Here is a 16,762-nt window from a genome sequence, read left to right as displayed (position 1 = left end):
AATGTGAGAATAGCCATATCTATTAATTCAATAATTCAATGGCAAATAACAACTGCAAAGCTGTAATAGACCAGCCTGTTCGTCTGTTGAATCTGTGCCGTGCTATGTACACGGGGAGGAACGAGATGTGGTAGCCAGGGACTGACTGCTACTGCCGCGGGCCATGTTGCCGAGTACGTCCCCCCAGTGGATTTAGCGAAAGTAATAGGACTTTGATAGGAAGACACTGGCTCCGAGACTGCACGAGATGAAAACATGCATCTGCAATCTGAATATGCAGCTTGCTGGCAAACACCTCGCCTGCCCAGTCATCATTGAACAGGAGGAAGGCTTAGTCTTCGTGTACACAGATATCGTTTAGTATTCAATATTTAAGATTCCTGGAAGGTCGTGAAGTTGACTTAGTATTCCAAGAATTTCTACCATGGACATCCGGGTAATTACTCTGAAGTTGGGCGTTAGGTCGCCCTCCCCCAATATTGGTGTGGTTACAGAACATAAACACCCGCTAGTCCAGTTGCTGATGAACTAGTGTCGATCATGTCAATATCGAGGAGTAACATCGAGGAGTAACATCGAGGAGTAATATCGAGGAGTGCATGCTGCACTTGACTACTTCCAGTCAAAAGATGGGTCCATCTGGGCATCTGCCCCTCAGGGCCAATGCTTGCTGGGCGGTAAAATTTAACAGAACGTGTCTTTCCCTTTCTTCAACCCGACGGGTCCCAGTGTTGTGAAGTTGCAAAGACAACACGCAATTCACAAATGAAATCGAAGCCACCAAGATGCGCCTCTCAGCCTATCTTCGTTATGTCTCTGCTTGCAGTCTTGTGACCAATGCAGTGGCAACCCCACCTAAGCGCGCGATTGATTGGGCCAGTCTCCGGTGTCCTCAAGACTCAACCTCCACCTTGCCCACGCCGACATACGGAGATACGGACGCAGTTTTCACAATATGCACAGAGGAACTCATCAATGCGCCCCCCGAGGTCATATACAACACCTTGATCGACTACAACTCTTATCACCTCTGGAACAGTTTCGTAGTCGACGTGGAGGTGCCACCCGGAGTGAATACGCCCGAGGATGTCTATGTCAACATGCCGATGACTCTCTTTACCTCGGGGGTCATTCCGTTCATCAACACTACCAGTGAAGAGGTTGTGACAGGGCTTGAAAAGAACATGCCTACCTGGCGGAGCAATGTCACCATGTTGGGCGTTCTGATAGTCGCGGAGCATCCCAACATCCTGGTGGACCAAGGGGGTGGAATCACGAGATACGTGTCGTACGAGACATACTACAAGGAGCCACTTATCCTTTCGCTCTTGGCTATCAAGCCGACGCTGCAGAAATTGTTCGAGCAACAAGGAAAAGACCTCCGCGCGTACGTTGAGTCGTTGGTTTGATAGGCAAGGGTCAACGCAAAGTGCAAAATATGGCATAACTCAAATTGTAGAGAAGAAAAATAATACTTTAGGACTGACACAAGTCCAATGTCTCAGGCTTCTTATTTCATCTATATATATTGTGGTGACAATGCCTAGGTAGAGCAATTATTTAGAGAGGTGCTGTAAAATCAAAACGCCTGCCAGATGCGAGCGTTGAACTGGAATGTCCAATGCGATCACACCAGAGATGACAACCCCGAACTGGACACATGCATGACGAAGCCGCGATTATAATTTACATGCAAGCAGCACCATCAATGCCGAGGACCTTGCCGTTGATCCACTCGCCGTCCTGGGAGGCAAGGAAGCAGACAACACGGGCGATATCGATGGGAAGGCCAACACGGTGGAGCGGTGACCAGCCAGCAGCAAACTAGGGAGCCCATATTAGTTTATGCACAGAATTGAGGCTGCGGATGAGTACTAGGGAATTGCATACCTCATCGACTCCATCATCGTCGAGCGTCTTGCCACCAGGGATGTACTCCCTGCAGACGGCGTGGTACATATCGGTCTTGATACCGCCAGGGGCGATGGCGTTGACAGTGATCTTCTTGTCGCCGAAGTCGATGGCCATGCAGCGCACAAAGGTCTCGATGGTGCCCTTGGAGCCCGAGTAGACGGCATGCTTGGGCACGCCCTTGGCCTGGCCGGTGATGGATCCCATCATGATCAGGCGGCCACCCTCCTCGAGGTTCTTGTAGGCCTCGCGGGCCACGAAGAACTGGCCACGGGTGTTGATGGCGAAGACACGGTCGAACTCCTCCGGGGTCACGTCCTTGACGTGGCCGAACGAGACGACACCGCTGTTGGAGCACACAATGTTAAGGTGGCCCCAGACCTGCTTGGCCTGCTCGAAGAGCGACACTATTTGGTCGACGTCGGACACGTTGGCCTTGATGGACACGGCGTCCGACCCGGCCTCCTTGATGGCGGCCACGACCTCCTCAGCCGACTCACTGCTGTTGGCGTAGTTGACGATGACCTTAGCACCGCGACGCCCCAGCTCGAGGGCCATCTCACGGCCGATGCCACGGCCTAAGGAAAAGCATGTCAGCTCTTTTCTCCCATTCGTGGTTATCTCCGTCAAGGCAGTGGTGGGGGTACACTAGGAGTACTGCGGCTGATCACTGCGGCTGACCCCTGCCGCTCAGCCGGTCCAGCGCAGGGACTCAAGGGCCGACCGGACTCCCCCACCCGCCGTCCGGGCCCGCATCCCACAGGGGTCTGATGCCGTGGACCGAACCGATGGCTGGGCAAGATGCACGCAATGACGGGAGAAACGTCCAGGGGGGTATCGGATGGCGAAGGGCCCAGATAGCTGGGTCGAAAAGAAAGTTTAAACTTACCAGCACCGGTCACGAGCGCAACCTTGCCCTCGAGGGAAGCTGATGCCAGACCTAGAGGCCCTGGAATGGCATTGTACTTGCCCTTCTTAGAGGGCGCGGGTCCGTCTTGGAATTCCTCAGTGATGGTGTGCTTGCCATTCTCGACAACCTTGCCATTTGTTCCGTTAATGGGAAGAGGGGTCTCTTCTGTCAAGCCGGGAGCCATTGTTGTGGTGATGCTTCGTGAGAATCTGACTGAAATAGACGGAAAAGTATCGCTTGGGACGGCAGTATAACAGGCGTTCTTTGGGTATCTCAATAGAAAGTTGAATCTTGTTGTCCTCCTTCAAGATGCAGAGATTACAAGGTGGCTGATGGAATATATATCCCATTTACATCGTCACGGCCCTGCCGCCCGGACTGCAGGCCCACAGTCCCAACCACACGGCACCTACGGACATTGTTGGAGAGACCGGTGCACGAGTAATCTCGAGCGCCCAGCTGTTCGGTCGCCGTGCCGGCGCAGTCCACTCAGGGGGTCTCACCAAGGCCTCCAAATCCGCAGGCGGGCTCGGATTTATCTGGGCTTTGACGGCGCTCGAGGTAATTTGCGAGTCTGTTCGTCTGGACTAATGTCTCGACGGCTCAAGTTTCGAAACTTTGCCCATCATTCAGGGGCCCATCAACCGAAGTCTGCCGTTGCGTTTCTTCCCGGCGCAACACACCAGCGCACACCCTACCTGCTAGTGCTCCGGTGTCCCGGACCCAGCGCTCAGACAGTGTCCGTCACCGACTTGTCCAGCTCCGGTATCAGCTCCCACACCCTCGGTGCAGCCCAGCCGAGCGACGAACTTGGCTTCACAACATACAAGTAATTTGATTCGATACAGTCTCCTTTGACCCTTTCCTGCGGCTGTTCGCTTCTTCCGTTGCTGGAATTTCAAAACACACGGCGCCAGTCAGGAGGTGTACGGCCTGGCTGGCGCCCCTGTCTACTTGTCCGGCCTAAGCCCTTGGAGAGGTCCGGCGTGTCTAGCCAAGATTACACGCCTTCTCAGGCAGTTGGTTTATCCCTTTCTGCCTATGACGAACCTTATGTTTCTCCGAACTAAATTTAACCAATATTGTCACTGGTGGAATGGCCAGCCACCCCTACTGCACCATCTCAGGCTAATCGTCCCTATCCACCGTATCTGCTCTCTGCACTGTTTAGATCGAGGTTCCTCTCCACAACTCCCCACAAAATGCATGCGTACAACGTATTGAGGTAGACTAAGTGCTGAATCAGACGCATAGGTTCGCAAGGTCGTGATATATCGGAGCCAAGCCGAATATATACAAGTTCAAAATGATTTTCGGACCAGGTATTCTTACTCACGTGCCCGAGATCCTGCGAGATACCTAGGCATTCCTCAACCACGGCGTAGTCATGTGCCAATTTTCATGACCACATAGTCTTACAAAATATTGACTGTCGGCTTTCAAGAGAGTCATATATATCAATCAGTTTGGAGTATCATTGATGGAGGCCTAAAGGATTGACAGCAGGGGCATGTTGTCCTAGAAGTCACAGAGGGAGCACGCCACAAGTCAGTGACAGGGAAAATCATAATTGACATATTTTCCACACTAAGATACTCCTCCGTGGTCTCCCTAGGAGTGTCTATGTCCAGCCATAACACGGGATTTGATCAACCAGATCCCGTGAACATGTATCTGCCAAGCGCAGATGCCCGTAGATGTCCGCAGCTTCAGGGACATCATCTCTGCATGATTTGCAGCATATCTGGTTCGGCCCAAGAAATTGCCGTGCATTCATCGAGGTATCAAGAGGGGAATATTTGTTCAAGCTGAGGTGTTAAATTTGGGGATCCGCGGCATGCTCATGATGTGGAATTGCAAAACTACAACCGTGAATGGCAGCCGAGTATGTTTCTTTCTTGTTTTCTTTCTCATTCTCTATTTACTTACTTATTCTTTTTTTTAAGATTATTTTTGACTGCAAGTCCTACATGAATCATGCCTCTGCCGTTCCGCGGAATGCACTCTTTCATATGGTAGCTTGGAAATTTCGCCAACACTACCCATTCTCGTTAGATGTCAGGCTCACGCAGGGGAATTACTTCAGTGGCGTTGTATAGGCTGCTCATTACCTTCCTAGGTAATGTTTGGAAGTGTCTGGACTCCCATACATCGTGTGTTTGGACGTCTGGGAATATCCAAGTTTCCTTTCGGCCGAATGTGCTCCTTCCGGATCAGGCATGGGCTCCACTCTTCGCCATTCCAGAAATAAGATGCTCGGTGAGTATTTGTGCTTGTCTTCTTGTCTTATACGTCATGTTTGAAAATATTTAAAGCTCGTCCTGACGGAATCGCCCAGATTTGCCTTTGGACATGTCATGAAATCGACCAGCTTGCTACTCAATGAGCAGCTGCTCGCCTTTTATGACACTTTCGTCGACAATGTTATTCAACTTCAAGTGAGCTATGATGGAATCTTGATGAGTCTATCATAGACCGCAGCTCTGAGGCGCTTACAGGTGACGTCGGAAAGCTGTTGTGGCGGTGATTGATGTCCATTCGATCAGGTATAACCAGCTTCATCAAAGATTGGCCCTTTTCAAGATACCGCCCAGCCATCGCGCAGTCCAGTGTTGGGAGTCAACATTTCTACATAGTTAATGATCTCGTAGCAAATGTCAATAGAATTCCTTTTCTGCGGCCTCACGGTCCAACTTCGCGCAGTGCGTTGTCTGTCAGGTGGGTTGACATGCACTTTCAGTGTTTGTAATCCGCTTGCTTTGTAATGGCCACGTCCCGCAGTTTGTGGGTGCAGCTACTGACGATGCCGAGTGGTTCGAACCAAGATAAAGAGTGATCGTTGGAGACGGGAACAGCCTAGTAAGGATTTGGATTGGTATTCTTTGGCAGCATCTAGGAGAGAAGACGACACCAGTTGTTCTGCGCCGAGGTATATATGCAGACGACTCATGCGATCTCTAATCAATTCGGTCGACACCCAACTCCTTCCACTTCCTCTGCTTGAATATCTACGGAAGCCAGTTCAAGCAACACCAGCACCATGGATCCCCTCCCCTTCGAGGCACAGTTCTCCAAAGCCCTCGCAGACAACACCATCCCCGGCGCCGTCCTGCTAGCAAAATCCAAAGATGGCAAGATCAACTATACCAAGAGCTTCGGCCCGTGGGACGAAACCACGATCTTGCGCCTCGCGTCCATGACCAAGCTCCTGACCTCCGTCGCCGCCGCCAAGGCCATCGAGCAGGACCTCATCACCCTCGACTCAGACATCGCCCCGCACCTCCCCACGCTAGCCGCGCAGCCCATCCTGGCCGGCTTCTCGGCGGCGGGGGAGCCGATCCTGAGGAAGCGCGAGAAGACAATCACCCTCCGGCACCTGCTGTCGCACAGCTACGGCCAGGCCTACACGTTCCTGGACACGGAGGTCACGGGCCGCTACGCGCAGTCGGTCGGCAAGGACCCGGGGCTCGACAGCGTGATGGGGCGGCGCAGCGTCGAGGACACCTTCGACTACCCGCTCGTCGCCGAGCCCGGCGAGGGTTGGGCCTACGGGCCCGGGCTGGACTGGGCGGGCCGTCTTGTCGAGGTCGTCTCGGGTGTGACGCTCGAGGAGTTCATGCGGGCGCATATCTTCGCCCCGCTGGGTGTCGAGAACATCACGTTCTTCCCTGCCCGGCTTCCCGGGGGCGCGGGGAAAGTCGCGGCGCTGTCAATTAGGGACGGGCAGACCGGCAAGGCCATCCCCGCGCCACCTGAGGCAGCCGGCGTCGACCCGGCTGAGGTAAAGCACTGCATGGGGGGCGGAGGAATGTTCGCTGCAATGGGAGACTACCTGAAGGTTGTTAAGAGCATCCTGGACGATGACGAGAGGGTGTTGAACAGGGACACAGCGAGGCTGTTGTTCGCGCCACTGCTCAGTGATGATGGTAAAGACCGGGCTACGCTAGTTGAGGCTTTCCGGCACATCGACTGGATCGTTGGCTGGACGCCCGAGCCGGCCGAGGCGTACTCATGGAGTTTGGCGGGATTGCTCACGCCCGGCGGCAATGCGCACCGGAGGAAGGGTTTCTTGCAGTGGAGTGGTGCATATAACCTCTCCTGGGTAAGTTGACACTGATCATCACCAAGAATCACGTTGACGGAGGCTGACATCCGAATTGCAGTTTATCGACCGTGAGGCTGGGCTGACGGCTTTGTTCGCCACGAGTTTCCTACCTTCGGGTGACACGCAGGTGAAGGAGTTGATGAAAGCATATGAGCTGGGGCTGTACGAGCAGCTAGAGTCGTAGAGAGCCAGTGCTCAAGCGTGGGGAGTCTAGAGAGGAGCAATGTCGGTTGCGCAGAGAAACATATGACTTCAACAAGCGCATTGTCAACTCCATGTCAGACCAATCTACGAGAGAAAACGAGGCTCGGAATAATTCGTGATCGGATTGTCCTCGTGGACGCATCAACATACACCGCCAGCATGTATCGACCTCCAAGTCTCACCAATTCGAATCGAATAGGATGTGGAAAAGAGGACGGGCTGATATACACAAGTGCCCGTGCTGAAAATCGAAGGTTCCTCCTGCCGACAAGAATGAAATCGCATCACTAAACACCATCCCAACGCTAAAGTGATGTGTAACTAGAACAGTGGTAACAGTGGTATGATCGGGGGAAATCTGGTGCAGGGTCTAGAGGCGATGTGATGTCAATAGTAGAAACACATGAATAAAAAACATGGAAAACAAAGTAGCAAAGGACAAAAGCGTAGAGAAGCGCTGAGACAAGGTGTAGTGGGTATCCGTCCAGCGCTTTTCTTTCTTCAAAAGTCCGCCTCCAGACCCCATAAATCATCCGCTCAAAATCCCAGCCTTATATGATGCTCTCCCGTCCACTCCTAGTCACTCAAGCAGCTGGCTTGACGTCGGCTTCAGGCTCAGCCGCGTCCTCTTCCAACTCTTCGGTCTCTTCGATCTCCTCTTCCTCTTCCTCGCCTTCCTCGTACTCTTCTTCTTCGCCCTCGGGGATCTCTCCAATACCATCATCGGCAGCGAGCCCGTTCATTCGCTCCCACACCTCTTTTCTGATGCGCTCTTCCCTAGCGACCCTCTGTCGCTCGAGCTCTTCAACGCCGCCGCTCTTCTTGAGCTTGCCCTCCGCAACAAACTCGACGAGCTCTTTCTTGATCGGATTCTGATTGCGGGTCTCGAGCTCCTTCTGACGAAGCTTCTCTGCCCGCTCGATGGCCTCCATGCGGTTCTCGTGATTCGGCTGCAGAGCGCGCACTTCTCCCAGCACTCCTTCCTTTGCCTCCGAAGGGTCAACGAGGGTGTTTTCCTCTATGTGCTTCAGGCCGCGCGAGAATTGGCGAGACACAGTGGCATTCGCCTGTCCAGCATTGACGTCCTTCATTTGCTCCTTGGTGGCCTGCTCCACAAGCGCAAACGTCTCGCTGGCCTTCTCCAGGTCATCCTGCAGGTCAGCTACCAGGTCCTCCATGAGCTTCACCTCGTCCCGGCCGTTACAAACATCCTCGAGCTCCTTCTCCCAGATCTTGGTCCAAATGGGCTTCTCGCGCTTCATGTATTCCTCCATCTTCTTGAGCTCCTTCAGCGCGGCCTGCATATCCTTAGCCACGGTCTCAAGCTGGCGTGGTAGCGGTCGGACACCGCGCTGCACCACATCTTTGCGCAGATCCTCGACCAGATCTTGAAGATCGTCGACCTTGTTGACGAGACGATCGGAGTCTGTGTTGAGCTGTTTCCGTCCTTGCTTCACGTACGATTGGCCTGAGTCTCCATCGACGTCGGGTATTGATGCCTTGGCCGCGGCAGCCTTGACGTTGTTTGCCTTGTTGCGCAGCAAAGTCATTGAGCCGTCAACCTCGGACTGGAAATTGGTATACATCTGCCGGAGGACAGCCAAATCCCGACGCAAACTTTGCACCTCGCCCGCCTGACCGCCCTTGAGCTTGCGCCCATTGCCGAGAGTACTGGACCTGGTAAAGTCTGCTGGAGGCGTGGGCGGTGCGGCTGCTAGTCGCGCAATTTCCTTTGCCGACTCCTGTTGCCGCTCGGACACACGTTGCAGAGCAGCACTTTGATCCCCGACGTCCTGCTTGACAGTCTCGATAAGTTGGCGGATGGATCCCAGACCGTCATCCACGTGCTTTTTGACCTCGTCTAGCGCTTCCACGTTCAGAACGAGAACGGAACGGTCCTTGATGTCCGCGAGGTCCTCGAGCTCATGTCGCACTCCAGAAACGGGATCTTGAATGTAAATCTCGGGCAGGTCTGCCCCATTTGCATGAGTGTTCCAGGAGAACTTTTCGATAAATGCAAGTTGCAACCGGCCAATTGTTAGTTCACCGTAACCCCCTGGAAGTACGAACTTCTTCACCCGAGACTTGTACTGCAGGAAGAGAGTGAGGTCTTTCGGTGGTGACGCCGGAGGAGACTGGTCAAGCACGAAACCTTTCCCTTGCTCTTCTGGGGTAGGTGTAGCGGGCTTCTGCTCTACAGGCTTTGGTTCCTCTTTGACTTCCGTCTTCGGAGTGATGTCGCCATCACTAGTTGCCATTGTTGGTACTACATCTGGCAAGGGTCCTTTTAAAGTCGCACTTGGTTTGAAGCTGTCCTCGGGCGTCGGACTTGCTGATTTGGGTGTCTCCTTTTCCTCAGATGCCCTTTTCTGATGACGCTGAGGCGACGACGGATCAAAAGCCCCGGGTCTCGCGCTTACCGACCCATCGTTATTTTTTCTTCGCACCGTCTCTCTGGCTTGGACAGCTCGCATAGATTCCCTGACCTCGGGCCTTCCTCGATTTGGTATTGGACCGGTCTGCGTTGGCATCATAGGAACCCCAGTCGCGCCACTTCCCAGGTGCTTGGAGATTTGATATGCGGAATATCTTCGAGAAGCACGACGCTCCAAGTCTCCACCTCTTTGCAGTGCAGCCAGGGCACTCTGTGTTGATGACTTAGGCGGAGGCGGCGGCGGCGGGAAATTGTCGAGCTCCTCAGGCGCCGCAGGAGTCGGGACAGGGTCTTCGGACGGGTACGGGGGGACAACGGGCATGCTCTGCATGGTCTCGCTCGAGAGCGAGGACTTGTCCGAGACGGTCGCTTGGGACTCATCCCGCTGAGATTGAAATCGCCGGGGAGATCCATTCGCCTTGATTGTGTCGTCCGTCCCACGGCTGCTGGCAGGTCGATATCCATTTTCGGACAAGCCCTCGTTCAGCATCTGCGACAGCCCTCCTGAGTTGCTTCCCTGGGTGCTGCTGCTTGTGACGCGGCCGTTCGAGGGCTCGGGACCCCCATTCTCCTTCTCACGCGCCTGCTTCTGCCGCAATTTTTGCTGTTTCTTTTTCAACCCATGAAGAAGATTTATGATGATATCTCTTATCCTTGGCAAGTACTTTTCCAAGCTCTCGACGCTCGCTTCTTGGCTCAGCGTCGCCTCTAGTATATTCCGAAGCAGCTCAGGGACATTACCGAGGTCGGAGGTGTCGACGTTTATCGCTGTGAAGGCCCGGCAGGCCATGTTGAATTCGTACCCGAGCCTTACGTAGACGTCTGACACCTGGGTATCCGTTGCTTGGCCCCGGGACCATTGCGTCAACGTCTCGAGGAGCTGTTTCGTGGCAACAAGGAGGTGGGTGACGCTCTTTTCGATCTGGGACAAAGGCATGGCGGAATTGCTACTCGAGGTCTGTTACATGGTACCAAACGTCAGCAAATTGGACGACTTAGTTGAGCCCGCGGAGGGCAGCACGTTTCAAAGCCGACTGTGGCCTTTGGCAGCACAGATGCTCTCCCCGTGGCGTAGCAGTCAGGCATGATGTGCATGGAAAAGCTGCCCGATGAGGGACAGCACAGGGGAACGGTTGACTAACACTCGGCCTCTTTGAACTGCTACTGTTCCTCTCACTGCTCTGGTTCGACCTGCTGGAGGCGGTGGAGGCGCGAGGTTGGACGCTTCCTGCCAGGCCGACGGCTGGCGATATGGATCGCAAGGGAACATTAGGAGGCGGCCCAGGCTCTGCGCCTGGAGAGCGGCGCAAAGACCGTTGCGAGGGGCCTGGTGCCTGCATCGTGACTGTGACTCGGACTGACTCCCAAACCGGGCCTTCCCCCTCTTTCTGCTCTGTAGCTGGATCCGATGGATATACAGATTTGGACTGGGAGGGTCTGGTGGTGGTGAGGAGGAGCGTCGAGATTCAGGACCGAGGTGAGACAGGGCCAAGCTCAGATTGAAGCAGAGGTTGGGTTGGGTGCAGTTGAAGCGGAGGCGAAAGAGTCGGTAAAGTCGGAGGCAGGTAGTGGGGGGCCAGCAAAGTCAGCACAGCGGCCGAGTTCAGTCGGAGTGGTGCGCTATCGGATGTCGATGATGGCAGTGAGGATGTTGTGACTGGCGACGATCTCTTGTCGGTGTGGTTTGGTTTGGTTTGGCTTGTCGAGGGCAATGTTTCTGGTTTCTGGTTTCTGGTTTCAACAGTCGTCGAGGCACGGACTTTCTTCCCCTGCAGTCGACCAGGGCATCAACCTTGGAGACATGGGCAGCTAGCCTGAGCCTGTACCTGAGCCGGAGAGTGAGCCTTGTGAATAAAGTGAGTGTGACAGTCGGGGACAGTGGCGCTTTGGGCACCTAAAGGACCTCCACTGGGGCTGGGCTGCAAGCGTGCAGCTCCAATCAAGGGGTGCAGAGCCGGCCGAATGCCTCCACCACATGTGTCATAGGCCTCCACCCTCCCGTGTCCCCTTCTCCAGATATTCATTACATGTATCCCATCATCCCGTCCTCTCTCCCAATGGACATCTGATGAAACACACTTGTACCGTGTTCAAGCACTTATCAGCAGAAATATTAATTTCTGGTATCGTACTATATCATAAAGCTATATGCCTCTTCATGCTTCACAAATTGCCCAAGCAGCTTCCAAGATTGCATTCTTCTTGTCATTACACAACAGAGCGTATCTCTGTTAGACGAGGCTTGCACATGTCTTGTCGTGCGGTCGCACAAATTCATATCTTTTCTGCCACTGCAGCCTAATTTTTTTTTTTTTTTTTTCAATTCGGAGAATGACTGTGCTGCTTGATAGCATCATCCTCTCAATGAGGCATCTGGACCATCTGGCGTCTTTCCTGGTGGTTGGTACAGATCTCATCCGGACTCCGATCTTCAGCCCACTCGAATCCGTCCCTCTAAAAGGTGAACTGCTTACTGGCAACTGGCAGTTCTATTTCTGGATGGCGGGCATGCTACCCACCCACCTGTTCTTTCGGAACCCCCCATCAGCTTGATATTCTAGATGGATTGCACAGGCAGGCATGCATGCTGTGGTACCAGCCCGGTGTGATACCGACACGCAGGCTCTTGTAGAACATGAGAGGCCAGCTCTACTGCCTTGCCCTTCCTGGACAGACACATGTCAACAGGCTCGGGGTTATCCCCAAAAAGGAGCCAACGCCACTCTCTCCTCCAAGTCCAAGTAACTCCACACTACCTCCCGACTTGTTTACATATATCTGTGGTGAAGTAGTAAGTAGTCACCGTTGAAAGGCTATCAGTCACCAGCAGATTTCATACCTCATGTAAGGCAATATGAGCAGTACTCCCAGAATCCAGCCCGGCTCTATTCATTTGCTGCTTGGGGGAAAGTAGTCCCAGTGGGTGGAGGGGCTGGAAGGCCTCATGCAGCCTGCTTACCTGGGCAGCGCAACCTGCGGAACGTGAACTCCAACAATGATGAGCCGACGACGAGCCTCTTCAGAAGGTTCAAACCCCTCATTGTCTCTCCATTCCATCCTTTCTTTCGGCCTCTGCTTCAATCTCTTCGAGTTTACCACCTGTCAGAATTCATTGTATACCTAGGAACACTCGTCAACATGACTTGGCTCTTCTTTGCGTATCCAGTGGTAAGTGTTTGCTTCGGGTACAAAAATGTAGACAGAGGCGATTCTGATGGCTCGACCTGCAGCTTGTGCTAGCTCTGATGGGCGTCGCCATCTACGAACACATCAATAGTGTTACCCTTTCTCTCCCACTTTCCCCAGTTCTGACCTTCCTGAGCATCCTGCTCCCCATATTCGCTGCCGCAAATGCATATGCCCTCCCCTACCTGCTCCGTGCGACATCGCGCTCCTCGAATCGGCTATGGGTTAACCTGGCACACCCCGCCGTCACCCAAGGCCTACAAGGCATCCTGGCCGTCGTCTTCGCCACGCTGTACACCACCTACATTGTGCCGGGCGCATCTCGGGACTGCAGCCTGTCGACCATCTGGCAGCGGCTTTTCCGCGCCAAGGATGCCCAGTCCATCAAGGCCATCCAGGACGCCTTCGAGTGCTGTGGCTTCCGTACTGTCAAGGATATGTCGTGGCCCTTCCCCCCTGCTGAGATTGCGTGCGCACAGCTTTTCAACAGGGACTCTTCATGCCAGGGCCCCTGGACAGGCGCACTGCAGCGCAGCGCCGGCGTCGAGCTAGGTATCGTCGTCGTGGTTGCGATACTTCAGGTAGGCAAGCCACGTATCCGGTGAGCAGTCGGCCAGATACGCTAACCACCCGCTGCCCAGGTTGTGAGCTTGGTCTTCCCGCAACAGTTCGCAGGGCGATTTCATGAGTTCTCCTGGCGCCGTTTCTTTGGTGGGCGCAGGCGGAATGGCTCTGAATCCGGCGCCTCCTCCAATCGGCCCCTGCTAACTGACCGCGATACATCGGCCGAAGAGGTCGACGAGGAGGTGGGCAATGCGCCGCAGACGAATGGTTATCGATATGGAGCTCTCGATGAGCGGAATGGAGATGGACCGAGGATCGAGCCGTCTGGCCTGCGTCAGGACGGGAACGAGTGGCGAGATGCGTGATTGTCGTTCAAAGTTGGACCTTTCCTAAGGCTCAAGATCGCAAATGAAAAGCCAAAACGTCAAAGGTTGTCAGGAGTTTCAGCCGCGGGACAGATTGTGGTGTTTGTAATGGCCAAGGCCGATACCAGCGGACATGTGGGTAAGTAGAGCAAGTGCGACACACTGCATGCGAAAACAAGGCACTATCCTATAATACAATAATTACCTTATTGTCTCATGATGGTGTCAACTTCAAAGAAAATGGCCACACTTTGTAAAGCTAATCAATAAGGTTAGTGAAACAAGCAGTAGTTTCCAAAGGGAAGAAAGTAATTCAGGGGTGATGTACATGCGACTCTGTACTCTTACGCAGTGTTCCAGTGAAATACATAGCGTAAAACATATTTCTATACCTCTTTCACGCGACATAGTAATATTTAAGCTCATTTCTCACTAACAGTGGCTAGTAGCGTCGTGTTCACTGAAGTGCGCCACACAATACTTCATGAGCTCGATGGCCAAAGTGAGGTTTGACATTGCAGCTGTCACTCACGGGGGGAACTTTGGCCCCAGTCAATGCTTCACTAAGTAACATTCGTCTCAGTAGTGATCTTCAAGGCAGATGAATTTGAGCAGCCCGCTTGGACAACCTGACACGTCACCTGTCAGAATTGATCAAAGTGGCATTAGCTGAGACAAAGCAGTTGCCACAAAAGGGCATGGTGTGAGTCTGGCAGCCTTGTAGCAGTGGTATAGGGACCTGGGTACAATCCTGTGAGTGGCAGCACCGAACTGTTCCAGCAAGCCTGACTAAAATCAAGCCTCTCAGAATGTGTTCTTTTCGATTCAATGTTCTCAACTCACGCGAGAAAGTTGACCCGTAAGATATGGCATATCTTGAGACTCACTCAGGTGATTCTGTTCACAGACAAGTGCCGCACCCAAGCTTGACAAGCAGTGAATCTGGCAACACAATAGTATTGTCTCTGGTGTCCGACCACCTATCAGGAAATTCCGCTAAGATGAGCTAGTCCCACTGGAACCAACCCAAGGTGTCAGGCCACAACACAATGCACCTTGTCCGTGTTCCCTACCTGACGAAGCCGCTCTAAGAGAGTGTTGGTGCAGAGCGAAGACTGCCAGAGAAGAAAAAAATAGAAAAAAGGATCCCGCGGCCAGCACCTATGTCTTTAGCATGCCTTATTCAGAGAGTGTCTATCAATACAAGTTTCGCCTCCGCAATCGTCCCGAAGACGATCAACCTGTGACGATTACATATATAATACTTGGCAATCAGAATTCGCCATACTCTCTATTCCGAGTAATAACCAAATGTCCTGAGCATTGAGGAAGGTCTGTAGTTCTTTGGGGATATTGCTCAGTTTTGGGTAGCCAAGAACAAAATGAGGGCGGTGCCAGTGTGAAAGAGATGTCAATGCAACTTTGTATCTCAAGCACATTTGACTTCGCGTGTGTGCTAATGTCCTTTTGGCGTATTTTGTCTTTGGCCATTCATTCTTTCAACGGACTTCGGTGACTGATTCGATCCACAGAAGGTCATATTTGTTATTGTGTCTGTGACTGTCGAGGCACTAGCCCCTGATAACTCTGCTTGGCCTCACTGACTCTTGAATTTCAGCATTATCTTACTCTGTCACGGCGCTGGCACATCAGACTGCGGAGCAAAATGCACTCACGAACATCAAGGATGTGGTGGCTCAGATTCCCCATACACTGGCAATCGTTCAAAGACTGGCATAGAGTCATGGAATGGATCACACCGGCTACAAGCTCAGCCCGGAGTCACTCAATGACATGACCTTCCTGCCTTTAAACAAAACAAGTAGACAGTGGCTCATGCGTAGTGAGTGACTAGATACCTCTTAGTGTCCATCCGGTCGTTGTTGTTCAAGAGACCATTGAAACGACTGCCATCCTTTCCTGCCTTACCGGCCGGCCTGCGAATCCAGGCCGGCCCACGAAATAAAGTTGCCCAGTCACCTGAATGTTTTCAGATCGAAGCCCCAAATTTGGACTCTGGACCTGAGCATTGTCCACATTTTCTTCCTTAGGGGGGCTGACTTTCTTGATTTAAATCAACACATCTACCTCTCCCCAGCGAACCTGATGTCGAAGCACCACTACTTACCCGGACATCCAGTCAAGATGTCTGCCTTCACCAACGGCGCCATTGCGCCACCCAATTCCAGAAAGAAGCTGAATGTCACACCAGAGCCAAGCCCTGTTCAGGAAGACGATCTTGACGAGGAACTGGTCGATGTTGGAGAAGAAATGCCGATAGAGCAAGCCCACCCCGAGATCGACCAGTACAGTGATCCTCCCGAATCGCCAGACGAGTTCCGTTCGGATGTTCTCAAAGAGCAAGGCATTACCGGTTTCATAGTCAAGGTTGCAGTACGTCAGGTTGATCAAGCCCCTCAAGATTTCCAAATAATTAACAATTGTTGTCGCCTCAGGGCCGTCTGAGGACCCTCAAGCCCCCTGTTCGATTGCAGGCGCGCCACCAGTTCTACAGCCTGATTCGAGAACTCAATGTCGACATGCAGGGAGCAAACCCGGTCTACAGCCAGACCGCAGCTTTCAAGATCCGCAATGAACGTAAGCATCGTCTGGATTCATCTGTTTCACTACTTACCCCAAGGCATTCAGTCAGGCTGCAGCCTCTGAGACAGGGTGTGGGCATGTGTTGGCTGATCCCTCCTCCGTTCCGTACACGCTTCTTCCTTTGTGCTTTGATAGCTAATTCTGAATGCTGTAGTGGAGAAGTGGGGACTCGGCGAGACACTCCTGCTGGACTTCGAGAGGCTGCTGCACCATTTTGAGGAGCGCGCAGAGAAACACAGGGAGGAGACCGAGAGAAAGGCGCAGGAGTACGAGGAGGAGCAGAGAAAGAAGCAGGAGTGGGACGTGGTCACTGAGGACGATGCCAATGACGACTGGGAGCTGGTCTAAGACTGGACGGTCATCAACGGCGCACGGCAAAGGAGTGGAAAGCCGATCGAAGATGCCAACGACAGTCAGGCAAAGGAGGTGATAGCATGGCGTTGAGGGCGAACAGCCGGCAGTTTCACGATACCTGCAGT

General features: G+C 53.1%; 6 protein-coding genes across 6 annotated transcripts; 4 read left to right on the top strand and 2 right to left on the bottom strand.

Moving 5' to 3' along the window:
• Positions 1-785: 785 nt before the first annotated feature.
• Positions 786-1,409, top strand: J7T55_006201 (uncharacterized protein; the record flags this gene model as incomplete). The annotated part of the gene is made up of 1 exon (XM_053141697.1): positions 786-1,409. One exon carries the CDS (start codon positions 786-788, stop codon positions 1,407-1,409), a length of 624 nt encoding a protein of 207 aa, XP_053000967.1.
• Positions 1,410-1,686: 277 nt separating this feature from the next.
• On the bottom strand, positions 1,687-3,005 carry J7T55_006200 (tetrahydroxynaphthalene reductase; the record flags this gene model as incomplete). Its single annotated transcript, XM_053141687.1, has 3 exons — positions 1,687-1,824; positions 1,891-2,489; positions 2,801-3,005. 3 exons carry the CDS (start codon positions 3,003-3,005, stop codon positions 1,687-1,689), a joined length of 942 nt encoding a protein of 313 aa, XP_053000966.1.
• Positions 3,006-5,861: 2,856 nt separating this feature from the next.
• On the top strand, positions 5,862-7,110 carry J7T55_006199 (uncharacterized protein; the record flags this gene model as incomplete). Its single annotated transcript, XM_053141676.1, has 2 exons — positions 5,862-6,923; positions 6,985-7,110. 2 exons carry the CDS (start codon positions 5,862-5,864, stop codon positions 7,108-7,110), a joined length of 1,188 nt encoding a protein of 395 aa, XP_053000965.1.
• Positions 7,111-7,714: 604 nt separating this feature from the next.
• On the bottom strand, positions 7,715-10,904 carry J7T55_006198 (uncharacterized protein; the record flags this gene model as incomplete). Its single annotated transcript, XM_053141665.1, has 2 exons — positions 7,715-10,522; positions 10,707-10,904. The coding sequence occupies 2 exons, from the start codon at positions 10,902-10,904 to the stop codon at positions 7,715-7,717; spliced, it is 3,006 nt and encodes a 1,001-aa protein (XP_053000964.1).
• Positions 10,905-12,702: 1,798 nt separating this feature from the next.
• On the top strand, positions 12,703-13,679 carry J7T55_006197 (tetraspanin; the record flags this gene model as incomplete). The annotated part of the gene is made up of 3 exons (XM_053141654.1): positions 12,703-12,732; positions 12,795-13,331; positions 13,392-13,679. The coding sequence occupies 3 exons, from the start codon at positions 12,703-12,705 to the stop codon at positions 13,677-13,679; spliced, it is 855 nt and encodes a 284-aa protein (XP_053000963.1).
• Positions 13,680-15,824: 2,145 nt separating this feature from the next.
• J7T55_006196 (uncharacterized protein) lies at positions 15,825-16,631 on the top strand (the record flags this gene model as incomplete). Its single annotated transcript, XM_053141643.1, has 3 exons — positions 15,825-16,073; positions 16,136-16,277; positions 16,438-16,631. 3 exons carry the CDS (start codon positions 15,825-15,827, stop codon positions 16,629-16,631), a joined length of 585 nt encoding a protein of 194 aa, XP_053000962.1.
• Positions 16,632-16,762: the final 131 nt, after the last annotated feature.

The sequence above is a fragment of the Diaporthe amygdali genome (assembly GCF_026229845.1).
Source record: "Diaporthe amygdali strain CAA958 chromosome Unknown NODE_1_length_4327563_cov_65_473760, whole genome shotgun sequence".
Classification (NCBI taxonomy): Eukaryota; Fungi; Ascomycota; class Sordariomycetes; order Diaporthales; family Diaporthaceae; genus Diaporthe; species Diaporthe amygdali.
Note: the sequence above shows the minus strand (reverse complement) of the source record. Positions and strands in the feature narration are given on the sequence as shown.